At 42.9% G+C, this 21054-nt stretch overlaps 1 protein-coding gene across 2 annotated transcripts; it reads right to left on the bottom strand.

Moving 5' to 3' along the window:
* Positions 1 to 469: 469 nt before the first annotated feature.
* On the bottom strand, positions 470 to 20756 carry LOC108163118 (mediator of RNA polymerase II transcription subunit 15). 2 transcript variants are annotated; one of them, XM_017298224.2, is made up of 4 exons: positions 19977 to 20756; positions 1988 to 3241; positions 1681 to 1926; positions 470 to 1614 (listed from the first exon to the last, which is right to left on the bottom strand). In XM_017298224.2, the coding sequence occupies exons 2-4, from the start codon at positions 3137 to 3139 to the stop codon at positions 1120 to 1122; spliced, it is 1893 nt and encodes a 630-aa protein (XP_017153713.2). In that variant the 5' UTR covers positions 3140 to 3241; positions 19977 to 20756; the 3' UTR covers positions 470 to 1119. The 2 variants fall into 2 exon arrangements, with proteins under 2 accessions (XP_017153713.2, XP_033248890.1); XM_033392999.1 differs by lacking the exon at positions 19977 to 20756 and adding an exon at positions 9317 to 9363.
* Positions 20757 to 21054: the final 298 nt, after the last annotated feature.

Raw genomic sequence — 21054 nt, 5'->3', positions numbered from 1 at the left:
TTTTAAGGACTAGAATTATTTAATTTAGAAGACTGAAAGCTGCCCCAGATCCTCTTCATTCTTCTATGCTTCACCGGTTGAAATTTTGAACAAAACTGTAGCTAGAGGAATTTTGTAAGTCTGCGGACAATACAATAATCGTCTGATAGATCACATTAACATTGCACCTCCCATCTCATATTTGGCTATCATTTCAACATATGTACATATCACTGACACATCTCCTTACCGTTCCTTTCACACGCTTTCATACGATGCTTATCCCCTCGTTTAAGCCAATCCGCGTCAAAGCAAAAGCGGCCAAAAGAAAGGTTGCCTTGCATATTTAATGAGTATTTAAAACCCACATGTTCACACCCTGATGATTCTCTCAGGCGCGACCGAAACCGCGGCCGGACAGTGCATGAATTAGCTGAACAACAAAACAAAACACAGAAGAAGAATCCAAAGTAAATCCATGGCATCATCGTTAATTGTTTATGGAAATATTTGTTGCATTTTGTATTTTGATTTAGCAAAGACATTAGTATTTCCTCAAAAATAACAGTCAAAGTTTACAATAATTATAAAAAAAAAATAGTTATGAGAATACGGCCATCAACAGAAAAACAGATCATCATCCACATCATCACCATCATCGTCGGGGTAGCTACTTTAGATTAATTAAAAAAAGTGATCCTATGAAATGATCGGCATTGGAAAGTTTCCTCTAAATCGAAAATAACCAACAATGGAGTTGATTATTTGATTTTGTGAAGTCATCCTTTCAGTTGAGTTGAGCAGAGCAGAGCAGAGCAGTGCGATCGATTCGCATCCAAATCGGTTAGCTTTAAGACCAGTTAAAGCTCGATTTCAAAGCTGAATCACTATACAAGTACTGTTAGGGGAACACAATATACCTATCCCATGATTTTGCATCCGTTGATGGCGTACTCTGAAACATTTTTTTGAGTATTCTTTCGCTTTTTTGTGGTCTCTCGGGTCTTAAGCTTAGGTTGTGGTTTGAACTTTGTACAATGTTTTAGGATTAAATATTACGGATAAGTTAGGATTAAATGTTTACTTATGTCTAAGTGTTAGCCCGGTTTAGGTTCTGTGTGTGTTTCTGTGTGGGTGTGCTTAGAGCGGCTCCAAGGCAGCGGGTCCGTGCGGACTGCCCTCCAGTTTGCGCCAGACCACGTTGCACATCTCGCGCACCAGCGCCTTCTCGCCATCGTCCATCTGATCGAGGGCACTGCCAGCCAAATTTCCCAGTCGGTCGCGTTCCAGTTGCTCTCGCACCTCCAGCACTTGGAGGGCCCGCACCACCGCCTCCGGACGGCCAGCTATCGGTTCTGGCAGCTGTATGGCCGCTGCGGCCGCCGCTGCTGCAGCCACCGCCTGCTGCTGGCTGCTGCTGTTGATCTCCTGCTGATGGGGCGAGGGCGCTGATTTGGCTGGTGCTGTGGCTGTGGCTGGCTGTGGCGTTGGTGTGGCGGCCTGAGGCGTGGGCGTCGGCTGCTGCATGTGGGCTGTTGGCGTGGTGCGTTCCTCCTCCAGCTGCTGGATGCGTCGCTCCAGCGAGCGCACATACTGAAGCGTCTGATCGTTCAGCGTGTGAGCATGACGTAGATCCTGCATATGAGTCACATTATAAGATGATTCTGGTGGTGGTGGCGGCTTCTTTATGTGGCTGCTCACCTGGGGGAGTTGGCGCTGCTCAGCATAGTTCCGCAAGGCTGTGATGGTCTCATCCGCTTGGGTGCTGGAGCTGGAGCCGTCGCCGTCGTCGCGCAGGGCATTCCTGGTGGCCGCACCACACCCGGCGCACAGCGCATTGGCAGCCACATGGGCACGCTCCTCGTCCAAGTACAGGCAGAGCTCTTTCAGCTCCAGATTGTCGGTGATTAGCTCTTGCTGTTTGTCATCCAACTGACGTAGTTTGTTCTGAAAGAATACACATTCCCATTAGGCATGATCAATTGATTTTCGATCTGCTTTCACTCACCTGATAGGCAGCCACCTCTTGGCGCATTACACTGGCCGTGTAACGACCAAAGCGTTGCCATTCCCTGGCCAACTTGCGTCCCTTCTGCCGATCGTCATCCAGGAAACAGCACAGATCCCTCAGCTCCTGGTTGTCATCCAGCAGCCGCTGATTCTGCTCCTTAAGGGTGCGAAGCTCATTCACCAGCGACTGCAGCTGGCGATTCTGTTCCACCGTCAGGCGTCCGCCTCCATTGGCTGTGGGTATACCAGTGCCGCTGGACGTGACCGAGGCATTTGGCGATGGATGTTCCTGTTCCGGCTTGCGTACAAACTTCAGCATATCCTGTGCTCCTCCCTTTAAAACAGCCGGATGTTGCAGATAGCGTGTTTGCTGTGGATGCTGCTGCTGTTGCTGCTGTTGCTTGAGCGAGTCTGGTATGTAGATGTTGGATAGCTGGGGTATATCCGGCGGATATTTAATGGGCAAATGTGGTTTCAGTATCCCCGTGCCTGGCTGTGGCGGTGGCTGGTATCTAGGCGGTATGGAGTGTGCGGGTGCTGGTGCCTTAAGGTTTGGGCTGCGAAGGGAGTGCTGCTGCTGCTGCAATTGGTAGAAGCTGCGACGTTGATGCTGATGCTGCTGCTGCTGCTGCTGCTGCTGCTGTTGATGTGTTGCAAGATTGGGCAATTCTTTAGTGGATTGCTGTTGTATGGGCAAGCGAGAAGTCAATGTCTGATGATGATGTTGCTGCTGCTGTTGCTGTTGCGTGGAGTGTGGCTGATGGATTGTGGCCACAGTCTGCAATTGATGTGATTGCTGTTGCTGCTGCTGCTTCTTTCCTGCTGTCGTTACGCTTTGTTGCTGCGTTGAGTGTGGCACTGTCTGCTGTTGCTGCTGTAATGTAGCTGCTGCTGTTGGTGGCAACAAAGAGCGTCTTGGTAGCTGCTGTTGCTGCTGCTGCTGCTGCTGCTGCTGCTGCTGTTGCTTGCTAATTGCCTGCGTCGCTGTTTTGCTTATAATTTTGTCAACGCTATTTGTTTTTATCAAATTATTGTTCAAAGTGGTTGTTCCGTTTGTTGTTGCTGCTGCTGCTGCTGCTACTGCTGCTGTTAATGTTGTTGTGGTTAATGTCTTCTGCTGGTTTTGTTGCTGCTGTTGATTGCCGGACATTTTTGAGTCGGTTCCTTGTTTGCCTTGTCTTATATTTTCTGTTTTTTTTTCGTTTTAGTTTCCTTTTAGTTGTCTTTAAGTGGTGCCTACGACCTCAGAGACCTGCAATACATAAAAAATGGGCAAGGCATTAGCAAAAAAAATTAAAAAAAAATTGTGGATGGATGGAAAAAAACTATAAATCAAGGCATTGTACAATGTAATTTATGCGACAGCCGAGGGCACGCCGTCATTGTAGCATAATTAAACTTCCATTAGACTGCCGCCAGACGCTGATAGAAAGTGAAATGAGCATTTGTCGCACCACTGAAGCCATGACATGCCACACGAGCCGGCCGCCGCCCTCTCTATCTCTAAAACACTGAGAAAAAACTTGAGTATTCGATCCAGGTATTCGCCCGACTAGAATCTATCGATAAAGTATCCAGATATCCCCTGAGTGGATCTCAGACTATGTTAAACAAAACTTCCTTTTGAAAAAGTTCACCAGTAATGCACACGACATGTACTTTGCTTTTGGACTCATTCGCATTCTCTTTTGCAATACATCAAAGAGCAGGACGGGCTGTTTGAGTAATATTTTCTTTAAAATTTAGTACATTTCAGCACGTAAATTAGGTATTTTTGGACATACAGCTGATCTTCCAGGCTAATCCTTATCGAATCACGAAGTTCCTACTATTTATATTTTCTAGTGTAAGTGAATACGAAATTTTTCACAGTGCATGTGTCTTGTGCTCGAGAAAATGCAACGAAGCGGCGCCAAAAACTCCATTTGACGTAGGGAATTGTAATGTAAACTGTATGGTATGGTCGTATTGTCTCCCAGGCTCTAGCTCTCCCGGATGGGTGGGGATGGGGTTGGCGCTGAAGCGTCTAATCACCAGATGGCGTCTCTATGTGTTGACTTAAACGTAGGCTTCCGCAGTCTGGTTTGAAAACTGAAAGCCCACTAAGTACCGCTGCACCAGCAGTAAATCGCAGTGACTCGAATCGGTCTATCGTCGCATTTGTATCTCGAAAGTGAAATTCAGTTCATGGTTTGATGGATGGGACTCTCGGCGCAGGCGCAATTGAAATGTTGCTACTCACATGTTATTAATTTGGATGCCCACTCTTTCGCTTAATGAATAGAGTGGGCTTTATTAGAACCACAACAACAAACAATGGACTTTCTTTGACATCTGTTTTGGTTCAATAAATTTCTAATAATTAGGTAAAATTAGTTTGAAGTGGTTTTTCAGTGTTTAGTGAGAGGGAAAACTGAGAGCCGATATCATTTTTTAGGATAGATTTTTAAGGCGATCCCTGATCCTGTCTCCGAGGAAAGCATCCTGATTTTTCTGCAGAAACCATACCTGAACGTGCTCCTATAATTGGGATATTAATCATTCATTACACTCTAAGTAGAGCTTAAGTTTTGCTCGTTACTCATTATTTGTTCCAGCTGTTACTCCTGCGAGTCCCTCTCTCACATTGTGGCTGAACCTATGTTTTAACATAGAACTTGTCCTTGTAGCCAGAATAGAACTGCCAAGCCAGCCAGGACAGCTCTTAAGCTCTAGAAATTATGTGTAATCTACAAAAGAGAACATCTGGATCACATTTACCACAGAGCAAAGAGAGAGTGGGATCCTCACCCTTTTTCTTGGGCTATTTAGGCTGTCAACTTGCCAGCTACATATCAGCCCAAGCCCTGGAACGCGAATGCGTGCTTCTCCCCTTACAAATGGCCATCGAGGGGTAAGAAAAATGACAACAGGTGTGAATTGTAAGTTGCCCGCGAATCGAAAGATGAGAAACGCTACACAAAGGTAACCACATCCCCATTGAGATGTTTCGGGTATGCAAAATTGCAGAAGAAAAACCTTTTGGCCAAACCAAAAAAAAAAAGAGAAAAAAAAAGAATTGGCAACATAACAAAAGAATGCGGTGAGGGCCTGGCCCCCGGTTCAGGCCTGGCCCTTCATTGTTGTTTGCCGGACAGGCGGACAAACAGACGGACAGAGAGTGGGATCTGTGGGCATATTCTGAAAAGAAAACTTACAAAACACGGCAACAGTTGTAAATCATCGAATTACCTCAAAATAATAGCAATCGCTCGCTGGCCGTTTGGGGGGGCCGCAGCCGCCTGCAAATTGCCCAAAAGCAAAACGAACCGAGCCCCACACAAAAGAAACTGCAAAAACAAGTACGGATTGGTGGGGGGAATGTCTTATGACTGAAGGATACCCCGCAATATATTCAAATATTTGTGACTTGTAATCTTTTAACGATCCAGTAGAAACTAATTTTAAAAGACTTGAGCAACAATCTGTTTGGGATTTGGCTGTAATGCCAGAGAGAATACGTGGGTAGCTTTTATCCTTATAGGCAGAGTAAAGATCTATTTTATGCGTACAACAAATATGATTCAAATGTCTAATGGTGGAAACTAAACCTTTAATTCGAGGGATGGTTTTTTTTTGTAGGGACAGGGATCTTCATACACATTACAGAACTGTGGATGTAAAAAGGCGCAGAATTGTAGAATACAACCTATTCTTAGGGGTATATTTATTCCATCTCCGTATCGGATATGCCCTTCGAATTGCTCTACAAGTAATGGGTTTAAAAACAATGCAAGAAGGCGGCTGGCAGCAGCAAAAAAATCTACTCTTCTCCCAGAAGACATGAGAGATTCACAGAGAGAGAGAGAGAGAGAGAGAGAGAGAGAGAATGGAGGGCCAGATCCGTTGAGTCACAGCAACAACAAAACCGAACAAAACAAAAAAAAACTCTGTCCCGTTGGCGTAGTTTTTGGCGACTTGCGAAATGAAGAAACCCTCCAAAAAAAACAACAACAACAACAGCAAAAAAACTTCGTGTGTCAGTTACGCTTAATGAGCACAAATATTGCTCTCATTGTTGTTGCTGTGCTGTGCTTTGCTGTGCTGTTGGTGTAGATTTTTTGCCTTTGATTGCCATGCCGTGTGTCTGTCCCTGTCCCTGTCCCCCCCGCAAGCAAAGCTGAAACTGGGATCGAGAGTCGTCTCAGCAGCTCTCAGCTCGATTTCAATGAAGACGAGTCTCGGCTCGGGTCTCTCCCAGTCGGAAATGCCAATACTTAACCCTCAACTGGCCCCGCTCCACCACCCCTCCAATCTTCGAGTCTCCTCCTGGGCCCCTGCCAGCCAATCTCCCTTTTTTTGGTATTGCCATGAGAAAACGAGGGGAAACAACAAATGAAAAGCTTCGCGGGCAGCGCATTAAAATGAAGGAGTGAAATTTGGGTTTAAGAACAGCATAAGACACTTGCGATACCCTATAAGGAGGGAGAAGGACAAGAGGTTTCACAGCTATTTATACATTTGGAAAATTTATCATAGTTTTGGTAACGTGCATATGATAGGCGTCTGAAATACTGCGTCCCCTTTTATCTATCACTTAGGATTCAGTGGATTCCTTTCTTTTTTACAGTCAATTTTATATCTTGAGTCGCAATTTCATTATCTACCTACCTTTATGAGAATGCTGAATTTGGAATTTGGAAAAGTACTTTGGAATAATCATAATACATTTAAAACCCAGCTCCTTTTACTTGAGTGGTTTGTGCGAAATACCTCTTCAAGGAGTTCTTTAAAAAACAGGCCTATACGACTGTGATATACGCATGTGGTTTCATTTATTGTATGAGTTCAGACTAGGCCTACTCCATAATTAACGACTATAAAATGCCTAAAACTAAAGACTCATAATCCTCAGCTAATCCAAATTTATGGCACAACCAATATAAAGCCCTTGTGCAAGGGTATACCCATAAAAAGCCTTCAATTTGTAGCACATGTACCTACACATGCTCCAACTCCGATTTCGACTTAACCTTTTTCCCAAGCCTCCCCTTAAATCTTTGAGAGGTGGGCCAGAGACCAGAAATTCCCCTTTTCCCACTGGGAGCGAGGCCAGCAAATAGCAAATCATCACCTGGTTAAAGGGTAGAGGACTAGGGGGGATCGAAATACAATAAATAAATACAAAATTTATTTCAATATGCGCGTGTAAGAGCGTGTATGGCCTTGGGCGATGAATGTCGGTATTGGACGCACTTAATGCTGAATTTTGTACAAGTATACCCTTGCAGAGGGTATGAACGATAATGAACAGATGTTTCCAGAATCTGGCCAGAAACATAGAAAAATCCCAAAAATATTGATCTATCTCTAAGGGTATTCAAAGCACTGTCCACCGAATAACGCCTTTCTTTTCCTTTATATTTGTTGTGTGTTACCTTTACTTTTTCCTACTTGTGCGTGAGGTTTTACCTCTTATGTCTATTACATAGGTCTTTACCCCTCTTTGTTTTCGCTAATAAACTTTTGATCTTGCTAATGGTCTAGCATTGTTGATGCGAAGGAGAACCCGAGAGATCATAGGCGTTGGCATCGGCTTTGGTGCTTTGCCAATAACAAATTGCCATAATTAGTGGCATTTTAATATGAGGCTTCAGATGAAAAACATCCCCACAAGAATGGGTTGTATGTTAATCTGAAGATATAACGAGCCGAGAGACAGATTCCCCCTCTGGGGCATAGGCGGCTTCTTCTTCTCTTATCTTCTCTTCTTTGGGGCAGTGGGAGTGGGAAAGGTGTTGGAGTGCAAAATTATGAAAATTACTTTTCCCATGCACAGTGGGTGGTGCTTTGGGAATTCTATTTCAGATCTTAACTTGACAATGGACAATAAAACAAGAGTGGCATACTAAAAAGTATAATAAGTTTTTAATGGGTCTAGCCATGAATTTATTTGCTATAGATGGTAGATGGTAGTCGCCTGATAGGCTGCACCTCAAGGGGATATCATTTTCGAAGAAGGGGATTCCACTGAGAGTGGAGGAAACAATGTTACCAGAGACTGACTTTGAAAAGGTAGGAGTTCTTTTATGAATAATTTTGCAGATGATATTCGCTATTGAAGATCTAGTTTTCATTCTTTAGATGTATTCATATTCTGTTCCATTAAAATCCTCAGCCTAGGGTATATAATAACCAATTTACTTCAAAATAAACCATAAATAATATTTTATTTGATATTACTTAAGGTTTTTTAATGATAATGTTTCCTGTTTTGATGATTTGTTTGATGTGTACGGATCGTAAGATTATTCCCAATTTGTTTGATCAGAGGACTGTGGAATGAGTTGTGTGTACTCTTCTCTTACATATGTGCCTTCTCTGTTAATTTTCAGGCCGTTATTCTCGCCTGGAGTGAGAGTGCGCATTGGATAGGCTCGCTCAGAGAGAATCATAGAAGCGAGTGGATAAAAGAACTGTCGTGAAAGTAGTCCTTGGGAAATGTTTGTCACCAAATTGGCATTTCAGGAGGAACCAAGGCTCTGCGTATCTCTGTGGCTAAAGGCAAAGTGGCTACAACCGAAAACCTGATAAATAATAATATAAACCCCACATACTCGTACATTAAGTTTCATCATTTCTTTTTTGAACAACAAACGCAGTCTAAATATAATGATTAAGCAACTATTTTTGAACTTTTGATTGATTTTCGCAAACCATACAAAAAATTGCTTTGATCACTTTTACATAATCTTTATTAATTTATTATTTTTTGCTGTTCGAGCATAATTATTTCTGTAAATTGCCATTTTTCTTTGTTGCTCTTGAATTTAATATTATTTTAGGAGTCGGCATATTTGCTTGTCTCTAGGAGTACCCGGTAAATGTACATATCTTTAAGGCAATGGCCCAACAGACCATGAAACAAGTGTTTAATTAAGGAAATGAGCGTGGATTGGGGTAAACAGACACGCATATGGAGGGAGCACTATAGACGGACACACATGTGCAAACAGTAATTTAATAAACCAAAAAAAAAAAACACAAAAATTGGTTAATAAATACGAGGTATGGATGGATGGAATGGATGGTTGAAAAATGCTCAAAGTCACTCAAGGTTAAGAAATCTCTTTAGCAGGCACGCACGCACACGTCGGTGATCAGATCCCAGGCAATGACAGCTTTTTCGGAGGTGATGACAGACAGACAGAGGGCCCCCAGACTCCGATTCCGAATCCGAATACGAGCAGAGAGAGAGAGAAAGACCCGAACAGAGCGCGAATCGGGGGGCCAGAAATACCCGGTACACGTAGGAAAACCGCAAGTCATGTGGGTTAAGTACACTTACTTAACAACAATCCAACGACTGACCGCGCGCCCAGACAATGAAATGTGTATTGAAAAGGCAAAAGCTTCGGCGACGACTGGCGACGACGATAACTGGCCGACCAGATGGAGATTGAAGTGGCATAGAGGACTGACCAGGGCTGCGCGACTGGTACCCGAACCGAAATGATCAAATGGCACATGCGGATCGCAGTCAAATGAAGCTTAACTTTCATAGTGGATAAGCCATGGATGGGAGCCCCAAAAAGAGAGTGCTCCCATCGCTTCGACATTATACATTGCTGCAAAAGGGAATGCCCGAGAATAGTACAAAAACAACATGCATGTCGTGTGCATGACTCGGCTATTTGATCGAGTTTCGCTGATAACTGCTCCCCACCGCTGCTGTAGATTGGAACCATGCCGCGAGAGCTTTTTTCCGATGGAACTAGCTCTCACATTCTACCGAAAATTTCATTCAATTATAGCAAAACCCCCCACTAGTGCCTCCTTCCGTCCCTGCTAGCCACCAAGCCACCCACTACTCAACTGCAGACATCCACAGAGACGCTTGAATGAGACAAGAAAACCCCCACAGCAACACACACACCCACACAGAAAAAAGAAAGAAATAAATAAATGAGAATGAGAGGAAAACGGAAAAGCCGAATCAGAAACCAGACTTCTCTGCCGCCAATCACCCGATCCAAAGCTCCGGGGTCCACGGTCCATTGCATTTGCATTGCACGCACCAAAAAACGCGTGGTATAAGGTATCCCATATACAATCCGTGCTTTAGCCGTCCCCACCATCTCCATATATCGTTTTTCAAATGCTCTGCTCTGCTTTGCTCTGCTCTGCTCCACAAAAACAAACCAAGGAAAACGAAATAAATATCAAACGCCTTCATTGGTTGTATCGAATGACAAACGACAAACGTCGACTGTCCGTCCACCAGTCGACGCTAAGTCAGACAGATGACTCTTCGACTGTGGCGGAAGAGAGGCGCAAAATTTTCATGAATGAACCCACCTGAACCGAAAGACGGAGACAAAAGGATGCACACAACCATTGAGCGCGGGACAAAAGCCGAAAGAAAAAAAAGCAGATCCCGACTATGGGATACCCACTAAAACGATTTGCTTGTAAAGAGAGTACTTTCCACAAATGCAAGAAGTACGGGAAATGCAACATATTGTGATTGTTGGATCTGTCATGCCTTTAAGATTAAGCACTTGGTCGTTAGGGCTTCCTGTTACAAATACAATCCATCCTGCGATTACAGGGTATTTTCAAACACCTCCAAACAAAAACTCACACGATTCCACGCTGTATTCTTCGGGAAGTTCCATTTATCAGCGCCCGCTCATCTTTGAGGCAGATTTGTAACCATCAAAAGACGATTAAATTGCACGTGACACTCCGTTGACTCTACGAGTAGATTTATCAATCCACGCCAGAGTTCTCGGAAATGCTGAGGGAGAACTTTAGCCACGGTTCTGTAAATTGATATGCTTGAAATGCATACTCCACGATTCTGATTCTTAAACGAAATCAAATATTATTCTACTATAAATTTCAAAGACCAGACACAGACAGACATCTAGGGGCCACCCACAAGTTTTGTATGGTGCCCTTTTTTATAGTAAACCATAAACGTAGCAAGCCGTCATTAAAGGCCATGTGTAGCACAGTAGGCAACACACAAAAACTTAATAACAATGCAAAAAAATACAAAAAAATAAAAAAAGGCAGAGCAGAAACCGAAAAAAACAAAAGCCTGAAGCTAGAAGCTTGAAGAACTGGAAAAATTATAAACGAACGAAGGTTAAACGATAAGTCAAGCTTTTGCGGTGAGAATGTGCCAGGGGAGGGCGGGGATTACTGGGATTACTGATTACAAATGCAGCGACTTTTCCCTAATGAAAACCCCTTAAGTGGAGCACAAGCTGTGGGAAAACTACGCCAAGCCGGGCTTTGCCACAATGGATTAAAGAGTAGGGTTTTGTGGGGGAGAGATTTTATAAGAAAGTTTACGATTTTAAAGATGGGTTATATGTGGGATTAAGTGCACATACATAAATATTACCAGATATGAAAGTAAAGCTTTAAAATGTAGATACACTGGCCTGGCTGTATAATACGGCGATATTTATAATATATGCAGGGTTACATATCGAGGGTGTATCTCAGTTAATACATCGTACATCTAATGTTTCATTCAATGAGTAAATGATCTAAAGAGCAAACTATACAACGAGTACAAGTATATCAAAGAAATGATGTATATCATGGAACGAGTATAAGAGGTAACGATTATAAAGAAACGATATACAGGGAAAGCATATTGTGTCTATTATGTATATAAAATTCGTCGTTGTAGAAAACTTTCTTAATGATATATCAGTATATAAAATACACCATTCTATATTTCCCGATTCTTTGTATTATAATCTTCCTCAATTTCTCCATTAACCAGTTCTCTAGCAAACTTCAAACGAATGATCCCTACCCGGAGGGGGGTCTATTGGATTATAAACTGCTTAATTATGTGCTGAACCTGAACCTGTGCCGAGGCACAAGACAAAACTCAACAAAATTAATATGTAGATTAAATTATTGCTACATATATCCAATCCATAACAGCTTCTACATCTTAGTGGGTTCCCTTATCCAAACCGGAATAACTTTTTGTGACACTCCCCGCAGACAACACCCGGACTAATCGAAAACCAAACGAAAACCCTACCTTCGCCAATCCCTCAATCTGTTCGAATACAATTTCCATTTCTCAACTTTATGGTTTTATGGTTTATGGGTATCATTTGCGTCAAGTCTGCAGCGCATATTTGATTTTTACGACGACAGTTCCACTCCGGCGACGGAGACGTAGACGGGAGAGGACCGCCCGTCGATAGACATAAACTTATCCATTTCATGCCGCAAAAACTCTCAACTTTTGTGCAAATTATTTATGCATGTAAATTAACAGAAACCCACGAAAAATAAACCCAAACCTAACGATTGAAACACAGCAAATGGGTTTTGGTTTGGTTATTTGTAACTTTCGAATTTATCGCCGAATGAGAATCTCTTGGGCAAAGAACCGAACCCACCATTAACACGCCCTCAAAAAGGGGCACAAAACAGTTACAACATCCAAAGAACAAGCAACAAATTGTTGAAATATGCAAATTTCCTAGACCCACAGCTACGAGTAGAGTACAGACGCTTGTACATTTATCTTGAGGCCAACATCAAATGAGTGGATCAACTTGTTAGCAAAACTCTTGCCAAAAGCAGCAAAAAAAAAAGCAAAGCATCTCCAAAGAAGAAACCTCTAAAGAGACTCCACAGCCCCGACTCCAACTCCAACTCCATCTCCATTTCTATCCATCGCTGTTTGGCCCCGTAACCCAGTAAAGTTCATATGTACAAATATTTAATTATCATGTGGCTTGGGGCGTTCTCAAAACATTCTTCATCAAAAAATATCCAAAAGAAAATAAGCATTTCTCATCGTTCATCGTTCGGTGTAAAATTGTTGTTTCATTGTGGCCCCACACCTAAAACCTCTATCCAGTAAAGTGGTTCCTAACTCCACAAACATCCAAACATAATGAAGTAGAATAAATTCATATATGCTAATGTTTGGTTTCTACCTTTTGTCTGGCCGGAGATTTCATTTCATTAATTTTTGGGCTGCTGCTGCTGCTGAAATTCTTTTCTATAGCTCGACAGCTACTTTCGATTTTTTGTTGTGGTCCATTCTTTGTATAACTTTATTAGAGAGCCCCTTCACACTCCTTAAACGTGGACTTTGTACGTGTGTGGGCGGCAGCTGCTTTCGGAGAATGCGGGAGAACGGAGAGCGCGTGCTTTATATGGTGTGATTTTGTGGGGATTATATATTTACACATCTGTGGGTGGATTTTGTCTCTAAGGAGCTGAAATTTGTAGTGATTCAAGTTTTGAAATTTTTAAAGCTTGAAAAAGATTTATGGTTATGGTATTTGTTTACTCGTTTGAAAATTAATTGGAATTTGGGTTAATAACTTCCGATCTGTGACTTTAAACTTCGTATTTTCCTAGATTTATGTTTCATTAATGTATTGTACGGGTAAATACACTCAAAATAGAGGTATGTATATCCGCATTTCACTCCCGATAGTGACTCTAGAAATCGAAATCCTTTAAAATCGATATACAATCTATAGCATAAAATATCTCTTCTGTCTCTCTTTCTATCTCTTCATATAGTATTTATATATAAAATCTATATAAAAAATCAAAAAGCAGACTTTATCTTTATATTCGCATCATATTTTTCTTGAGAACTCATACAAAGAGGGTCTAAAATTACTTTAAATGATCCCAAATTAACCCAAATAGTTTTTCCATCCAGTAAAAACCAAACAAATTACAGTCTAAACTGATTTATGCTTATCATTCCATATCTGGGCCTATAAATCCATAAAACTAGATCGAAATATCAATCTTGTACCCTATACGGGGGAGATTATGGAACCCAAATCACATAATTTATAGTGTCCTCAACTTTCTTCAAAGCCTACCCCTCACGTACACACTACGCCGTACGTGAACGAGAAGCGAACGATACTCCAAAAGAAAAGAGACACTAAAAACGACCGAAAACAAAGCATTATGTAAGCATTAGCACGCTTTAACCTCTCCCACTCCCACACATGTACGCGCGGAGAGTGGGAGAGGGGGTGAGAACAAACCGTGAACGAACCATAAAGACCTCCAATAGAGGCAGAGAGAGAGAGAGATAGAGAGAGAGAGAGAGACAGGAAGAGATGGCGGCGCGCATGCGCAATAAATGCCCTAACCCCTCCCCTTCATCTTTCTTCAACCGAACCGAACCCCACTCCCATATCCAATTAAATTTCTATTAATTTTTTACCAATAATAATACCCGAGCAATGCCATAAAAAGCGGAAACCATTAAAATGACTTTGAGAATCTCTATTGCCCAGAAGGAAGAAGCAAATGGAAGAAAATTCTATTTCCTTTCTTGGGCACAAAAGCGGCTTACTGGGCGGGGAGGAGGCGACTGTTCGCGGTATTTCTTTTGTGTGAGCGCGCTACAAACTTCCGGATTGAACGATTTATTGAAAGACACGATCAAAAGGAGGAACGGATGGGCCGATGGAGGGAAGTAGAAGGGAAGTGTTATGCATATACCAAAGAGAGAGAAAGAGAGAGAGAGAGAGTGAAAAAGAGATGGAGAGATGGCGAGACGTGTAGAAATTGCGTTGCAGTTTCCTTACATACAAAGTGTATGAACTAATTAAAAGACAGTTCGGATAGCAGTAAAGGTAACAAGAGGTAACAGAAGTTTGTTTTTGGGGTGGGGTGGTAACCCAATACATACATATATTGTTTTTTTTTGATCACTCAGGCATGTCGTTGCTTGTCTCTCCAAACAGATGGGAGATGGCGATTGAGAGGCAGGAGTAGGAGGTGTAGCCGTCTTTCGGTGGATGCTGTGCTGCTGCTCTTGTTTATAAATCAAGTCACATTAAGTGTAATAATAAACGCAGTTCGAAGGGAACGCTCGGAGCCGGTTCTCCCAGCTTCCAATACCCTTTCAGCAAAGAAAAACGTTACTTCATTCTTTAAGCCAAGGGGTGGGCACGAATCGAGTCGAACACACGACATGCATGTTGTTTCCTTTATTCTCGATATCCAGTCTCACCCGCGGAAAACTACTTGCATGCTCTGTCAGGGATTCCCTCTTGTGCATTTAGGGGCGATGGAAGTGCGTAGAAGGGCATTTAAGCTTCGGCTAAAAGCGTTCTAGCCTTGAGTAAGTCATAAAGAGTGTACGGTACGCAGAAAAAAAGGGAAAGAATTAATAAAAATCTGTCAAAATGATGGCACTAAGCGCGTTCTCTGCTTGGCTAAATATGGAGAGCATGTTAAAAGAGAGAGGCGAAAAGAGAGTTGGTGAAATGTCAAAACTTACGCTTCATTGCTCTCTCTCTCTCTCTCTCTCTGTCTGTCTGTCACTCGCTCGCTTTGCTAACGATAACGACAACAAAATGCTGATGGCACAAATTATAGTCAAGAAAGAGGAAAAAACGAACCAGAAGACGAGGCTCTAAAGCTGAAGACCGGCGGCAGGCCGTAGAAAGCTAGCCGGAGAGACAGTGCCCCAAGTCGGTTGAGGCCGACTGCCACCAACAGCCTGCCACTGCCACTGCCGCTACCACCGCCTGCCGCCTTGTCTCGAGCCCCACAATTTCCGCCATTTATGACAGTCACAAATCGAGTTATACTCACACACATACATATACCCACCGCCGCGCCTCGCCTTGCCTTGCCACGTTTTTAGGCCCCCCAGCCTCTCCCCAAGACCGCTCGCGCGTACTTTCTAATTTCTAAGCGTACTTTTTCTCTCTTGTTGGTCCCTGGCCTGGCTGCCGTTTTTGATGGCTTTATACCCTAACCAAGCGAAAAACAATCACAGCATTGGAGTGATGGTGATGCCATCAGAAGTCTTCAATGAGTGTTCATCAGAGAATCCAATCCCCCAAAAATAGAACGTTAGATAGTTATGATATTGCAAAAGAGAATGCTTGACAGAAAAAACATACATGTCGTGTACATGACGCAGAGCAATATTGAATTGAATCCTTGTCTTTGTTAGAGTATCTTCGAATCGGTTTCATACACTATTCTCCATCTCTATTCCTTTATGACGATTGTTTTTCTTTATGTCATTACATTTGTATTGTAGAAACAAGTTTTCAGTGTTTTGTTTCTTCTGCGCATGGCCAAAAGTGTTAATGTTCATTTGCGCATGCGATATTCCAAATTGCATGCAATAGAAATTTGTTGTCGAGGTCACACCGCTTTTCCAGCCAAGCATCAAAACCGTCACAACAAACAGTCCGTCCCCTCCCTTCGACCGCACAACAACCACAACATTCACAATGGAAGAACGGCAGCGAAATCTTTGGATGGAGGAGGTTCTTTTTTGGTAGCTGAGCTAAGTGATGGGAGGTCAAATCAGTTACAGTTACGTGAGACTCTTTGGGCCGCAAGGAGAACTGTTGGCAGCCCGTTATGGGAGGAGGCAGCAGACCAAATGGAAGGTTGGCTAGGCTTTTTGGCTAATGAACTTGATGTGAAGCACAGCACAGCACAGCACACTGCGCTCTGCTCTTTTGATAAACTTGTTCCAGGCTGAAAGTTGAACGAAAAATGCTTCAGCTTAATTCATATACTTATGATCTAATGGAAGATGCAATCGTTTTGATCTCTGATTTGAGCATGATCTGTCGAACTATTTTGGTTGCTTGTACCATCGAATCAAGGGGATTGTCTAATAGAAGACGGAATCTCTTGATCTCATGATGATTCTTAAGAACTCTGTGATATTAAGGATATCCATGAGTTACAGTCAGTAGTCAGACTGCTACTGAATGTTTCTATAACCTTGGATTGAAAAAAAGACAAATTTCAGCTTTGCATTTATGATCTTGATCTTAACATTCTTCTAATCATAGAATGCCGAACTATCGTAGTTAATTTGATTGTAACGATAACTGGATGAGCTAGATCGGTGCAGCTAGTCCCGTTTCGATTACACCCATCCAAGAAATACTCGTTCCATCTCAATATACAGTTATTCCAAATCAATTTTCCAGACTGGAATACTTGAAATATTTTTTGATTTCAGTAATTTAGTGCAGCTCCCATTTGGAGTCGACTCCCGCTGCTTTTTTCCCCTCTCCTCTGTCGCATCTCCCTGCCACACTAACTCTCCTCTACCTCCTGCCTCTTCCGCCTGCCTCTTCTTCTACTGCTCCATGCCCATGGCCGTTTGTCATTTCCAGAGGCGCGCCAATTGGCAGAGAGTGGCCTGCGAAGCATTTCTGCGCTCTCTGTGTGAGAAAATGTGGCCAAACGGTTAATAACAGGCGGCTGATCGGGAGGGGGAGTCAGAGTCAGTCAGTGGGGTGTGTGGTGTGGTGGGGGCCAAGGTGCGGCAACCGCAACAAACGGCAGCAACGGGCCTAAAGGAAAAAGCGTGCGCAACTATGTAAGTATGTGACTATGTGACTATGTGAGCCGCTCCGACAGGAAACTTAAACTAGTTCTAGCAGCCAGCAGCTAGTGGTAGTAGCTCTTTGTGGCTTCTAGCCATCCGAAGCCATAAACTGGGACACTTGTTGCAGCAACGTGGACACTACACTCCAGAGATTGGCTGGCTGGCTGGCAATCAGACCTGGAGGCCAGAAATGACAAACAGAGACAACAGCTCGAACCAGCAACGGAATCTTCCCACGCAGCTGTGACGCCCTCCAACTGGGAGCGGCAGCGGGCGGCCCCAAAAAAGAGAAGCCAACCTAAATCGTCTTAATGGACCATGAAGAGCCCCAAGGAGCTGGGGCCGAACAGGGCCGAGACCTGATACTGCAGCAGCAACAGCAAACAGCAGGCGCGTAAAGCCAAAACGCCGCCCCATTAAAGCACAGAATGCTATAATGTTGGATGCACTTGCAGACACTATACGATTTTTGGAGTTGGAATTTAAGAAATGAACGCCCCCATAGGAATATTATACATATATAAAAGGATTCTAAGACACAATTCATTAGGTTCGATTTTGGTTCGTCGGAACTAGAGACGTTACGTCATTGAAGAGCTTACATAATACAAAAGTTCTTCTATTGCAAACAATTTTAACTCAATTATGTTGAAAGTAATATAAAATAATATTAACAACATTATTTCCCCTACTCGTTCCTATCGCAAACTCGGTATAAGATTTTTCTAACCTTACGGACGAAGACATCATTTCATAATTGGAGATGGTATATGATTTATTTACTCAGATACTTTTCTGATATCTTTTGGGCAGTAACATTAGAATACCCTCTGCAAAGGGTATACTGGTATGCGAAAGAGAGAGCCAGAGAGAGCGAAAGAGAGGCCCCCAGACCGAGCCAAAAGCCGTCGGCGATGTTTGCGTGGATAAGCCCAAAAGAAAGTTTTCTTCTTTCATTGACAAAAACGTTTTTACTTTGTTGTCTTTTATTTTCCGCCGCGTGCAACGAACTTGGTCCGAGAAGTGGCCCCTGTTAACCCATTGATGCCCTGCGTAGGGAAATTTGTACATATGTACTATGTATATTTTTTACTTTTTTCATTTAGACACGGAATCTCCAGGGTAACTAACTAGCCCCAGCCAGTGGGAAATTTTTATAATTTGATTTAAAAAACTTTGTTTTCTCCTATTATAAAGTCCAGAATTTTCCTGATCTTTACTGCTGCTTGATCTATCCATTCCATGTATGTAAATGGGATAAAAAGGCAGAGAATCTATTAATCCATTTGGGCTCAAAGGTAGAGGGGTAGAACCTTAAAAATGTTCTTTATTCCCAATTCTTCTGATAAGTACACCTCTTTATTTCGCTTTAATTTCCCCAATCTACGTTAATGGGTTAAGGCTGCTGCGGCTGCCTCTAACTGTGCCCCTGTCCCTGCCCCATGGGTGCTGCTGGTTGTTTGCTGCGCTGACGCTTTGGCATTAGTTACAGTTTTCCGATACACGAAATTGACTTTACATATTTCAGGCAGCGGTGCGGAGAGGCCCAGCGCCGATGTAACAGGTTGTTGCTGCCCCCCGCATGCCAGCACAGCCTCCAGCATGCAGCCTCTTTCACTCACACACACACATATACGTATTGATTTGCTGCACATTTCGAAATGCTGCCAAGGTGTATTATTTGATCAGGTAAGGAATTCCTTCCCTCCCGAGTTGTCTTATTTCTTAATTATCATTTCTCTTGAACTAAGTGCGTATATCAAATTAAACTGTAACTGATAAAAATTTTGCTGTTGTTGTGATGGCACTTTCCTGGGAATGCCTCACCTCTTTATTAGCACACCTTGCAATGCTGCGCCTGCGCCTCGGTCGCTGCTTTTACCTGTTGCTGTTGCTGCATCGTCGGCAGAGGCTGCTGGTTTTGTTTGATCTTGTGTCTTATTGTTGCACGTTGTCGTGTATCTTTCTGCTTGTTATTTGTTGGGTTTTCTCCCCATGCTTCTCCCTGATCCTCTCTCTCCGCCTCCCCCTCCTCCTCCTCCTACAATCAGCCCATTCCCGTTCCCTGTCTCTCTCTATCGCAGTCTCCGTTTCTCTTGTTAAATTTATTGGCGCATATAAATGCCTCAAAATTGATGTTATTGTCGTTCATTCTCCACTCCAATCCACTCTACCGATCCTGATACCACTCTTCAGATCTCTCTTCCTCTCTCTCTCTCCACATCTTCTTTAACCTCCCCCGTCCCTTTGTTTTTGTCCTGCTTGTTTTTTTTTTTGGGAAATTGATTTTTCTTTACTTGCATTTTTCTTTATTGTCAGTGTCCAAAGATAAGTGGAGAAAAGGAAGGGAAAATGGGTTTGGAAAAAAAAAAATACAAGACAAAAGAAGAAATAAATATAATGGAAAGTGTGGGCGTTGCGCTGACAAAGTGGGCGTCACTGTGCATCGCAAGAGAATAGAGCAATTTTCGGGATCAGCCAGGGAGAGGGCATGGGCGGATTGGGTTAATTTCGAGTGGGCAGGGTCTCTGGGGGCTACGTGGGCTTCATCCCGTGGGATGGTTGGAAAATAGAAGCATAACTAAAGAGTATAACTAACCTTATGCAAACGGCCATCGATATCGATGTGGTATTCCAATGTTGGCTTCCCGTTTCACTCTCTCAGCCTCTCGCTCCCTCTCTTTTAGCTTCTGCGCGCAAACAAAAACAAATCACAAATATTTGCGCATGCGCCGCCGACTGCCGCATTCCAGGGATACACACACACGTACACACGGACACAGTGAGAGACGCGAGGGTTTTTGCGGCTAATTGTTTAAACAACACAAAACACACAAATTATTTTTCACACTAGTTTTATTTGTTTGTTTTATGGCTGCAGACACACACGAGCACACACTAACACGCTCGCACACGCATTCAATTTTCGCGCACTCTTTGCATTTTTTCTTGTATGTATCTTTTATTGGCTTGAATTTTCCTGCCTTCCCGAATGCCCTTTTCAAGACAAAAAGACGCGTTCGCGTTGTTGCCTGCTGCGTTTTGCCGTTTATTTTATTTGCAAGCTATCGAAGCGCGTTTTTGGAAGCGGTATTCCTAGCCTTAGGCGGCCGTTCCTGCCGGTGTCCGTGTGTGTCATTTGATGCGAGAATGCCACCCACTTTGATGATCCATACGAATTAAAACAATAACAAACTGCGCAAAAAACAAGAAGCGCAGGCGTAAAACCATACGCGCCGAATCAAATTTGATAACTCTTTTTAGGTGCAAATAGCCACACGAATAATTGGATTCCTTTTCTGAATTTAGGAAAAATTCGACACTGTGTTTGCTTGGCCGCGTCCGAACAATTTCTGAGATACTTGGGGCGGCAAGGCCTTTCAAATGCGCAAAACCGGTCAACAACAATTTCAACTAAATTGTTTTCCATACATGGTTACTACACGCTAACTACACATTCGCAACATATTAACTACATTTTTATGTAATTACCAAAGGCGACACCTGAAATTGAAATGTGTATTTTTGCCCGTTTATTTTTCATATAAGCCCCATGGAAGCGCCAGTGGGAAAAATCTCCGTTATCTACTTTTTGATATGCATTTTTTCCGACATTTAAAAAAATTGAGATTTTGATGGCAAACGATCAGGAATTCAATGCTGATCACGTAGTATTT

This window comes from Drosophila miranda, chromosome 4 (assembly GCF_003369915.1).
Source record: "Drosophila miranda strain MSH22 chromosome 4, D.miranda_PacBio2.1, whole genome shotgun sequence".
Lineage (NCBI taxonomy): Eukaryota > Metazoa > Arthropoda > Insecta > Diptera > Drosophilidae > Drosophila > Drosophila miranda.
Note: the sequence above shows the minus strand (reverse complement) of the source record. Positions and strands in the feature narration are given on the sequence as shown.

Excerpts from the sequence above, each read along its gene's own strand:
- LOC108163118 (XM_017298224.2), bottom strand. The coding sequence starts at position 3,139 with ATGTCCGGCAATCAACAGCAGCAACAAAACCAGCAGAAGACATTAACC. Across the intron at positions 1,927-1,987 it reads AAGAGGTGGCTGCCTATCAG|AACAAACTACGTCAGTTGGA; the intron begins GTGAGTGAAAGC and ends GTATTCTTTCAG. Across the intron at positions 1,615-1,680 it reads AGCAGCGCCAACTCCCCCAG|GATCTACGTCATGCTCACAC; the intron begins GTGAGCAGCCAC and ends ACTCATATGCAG.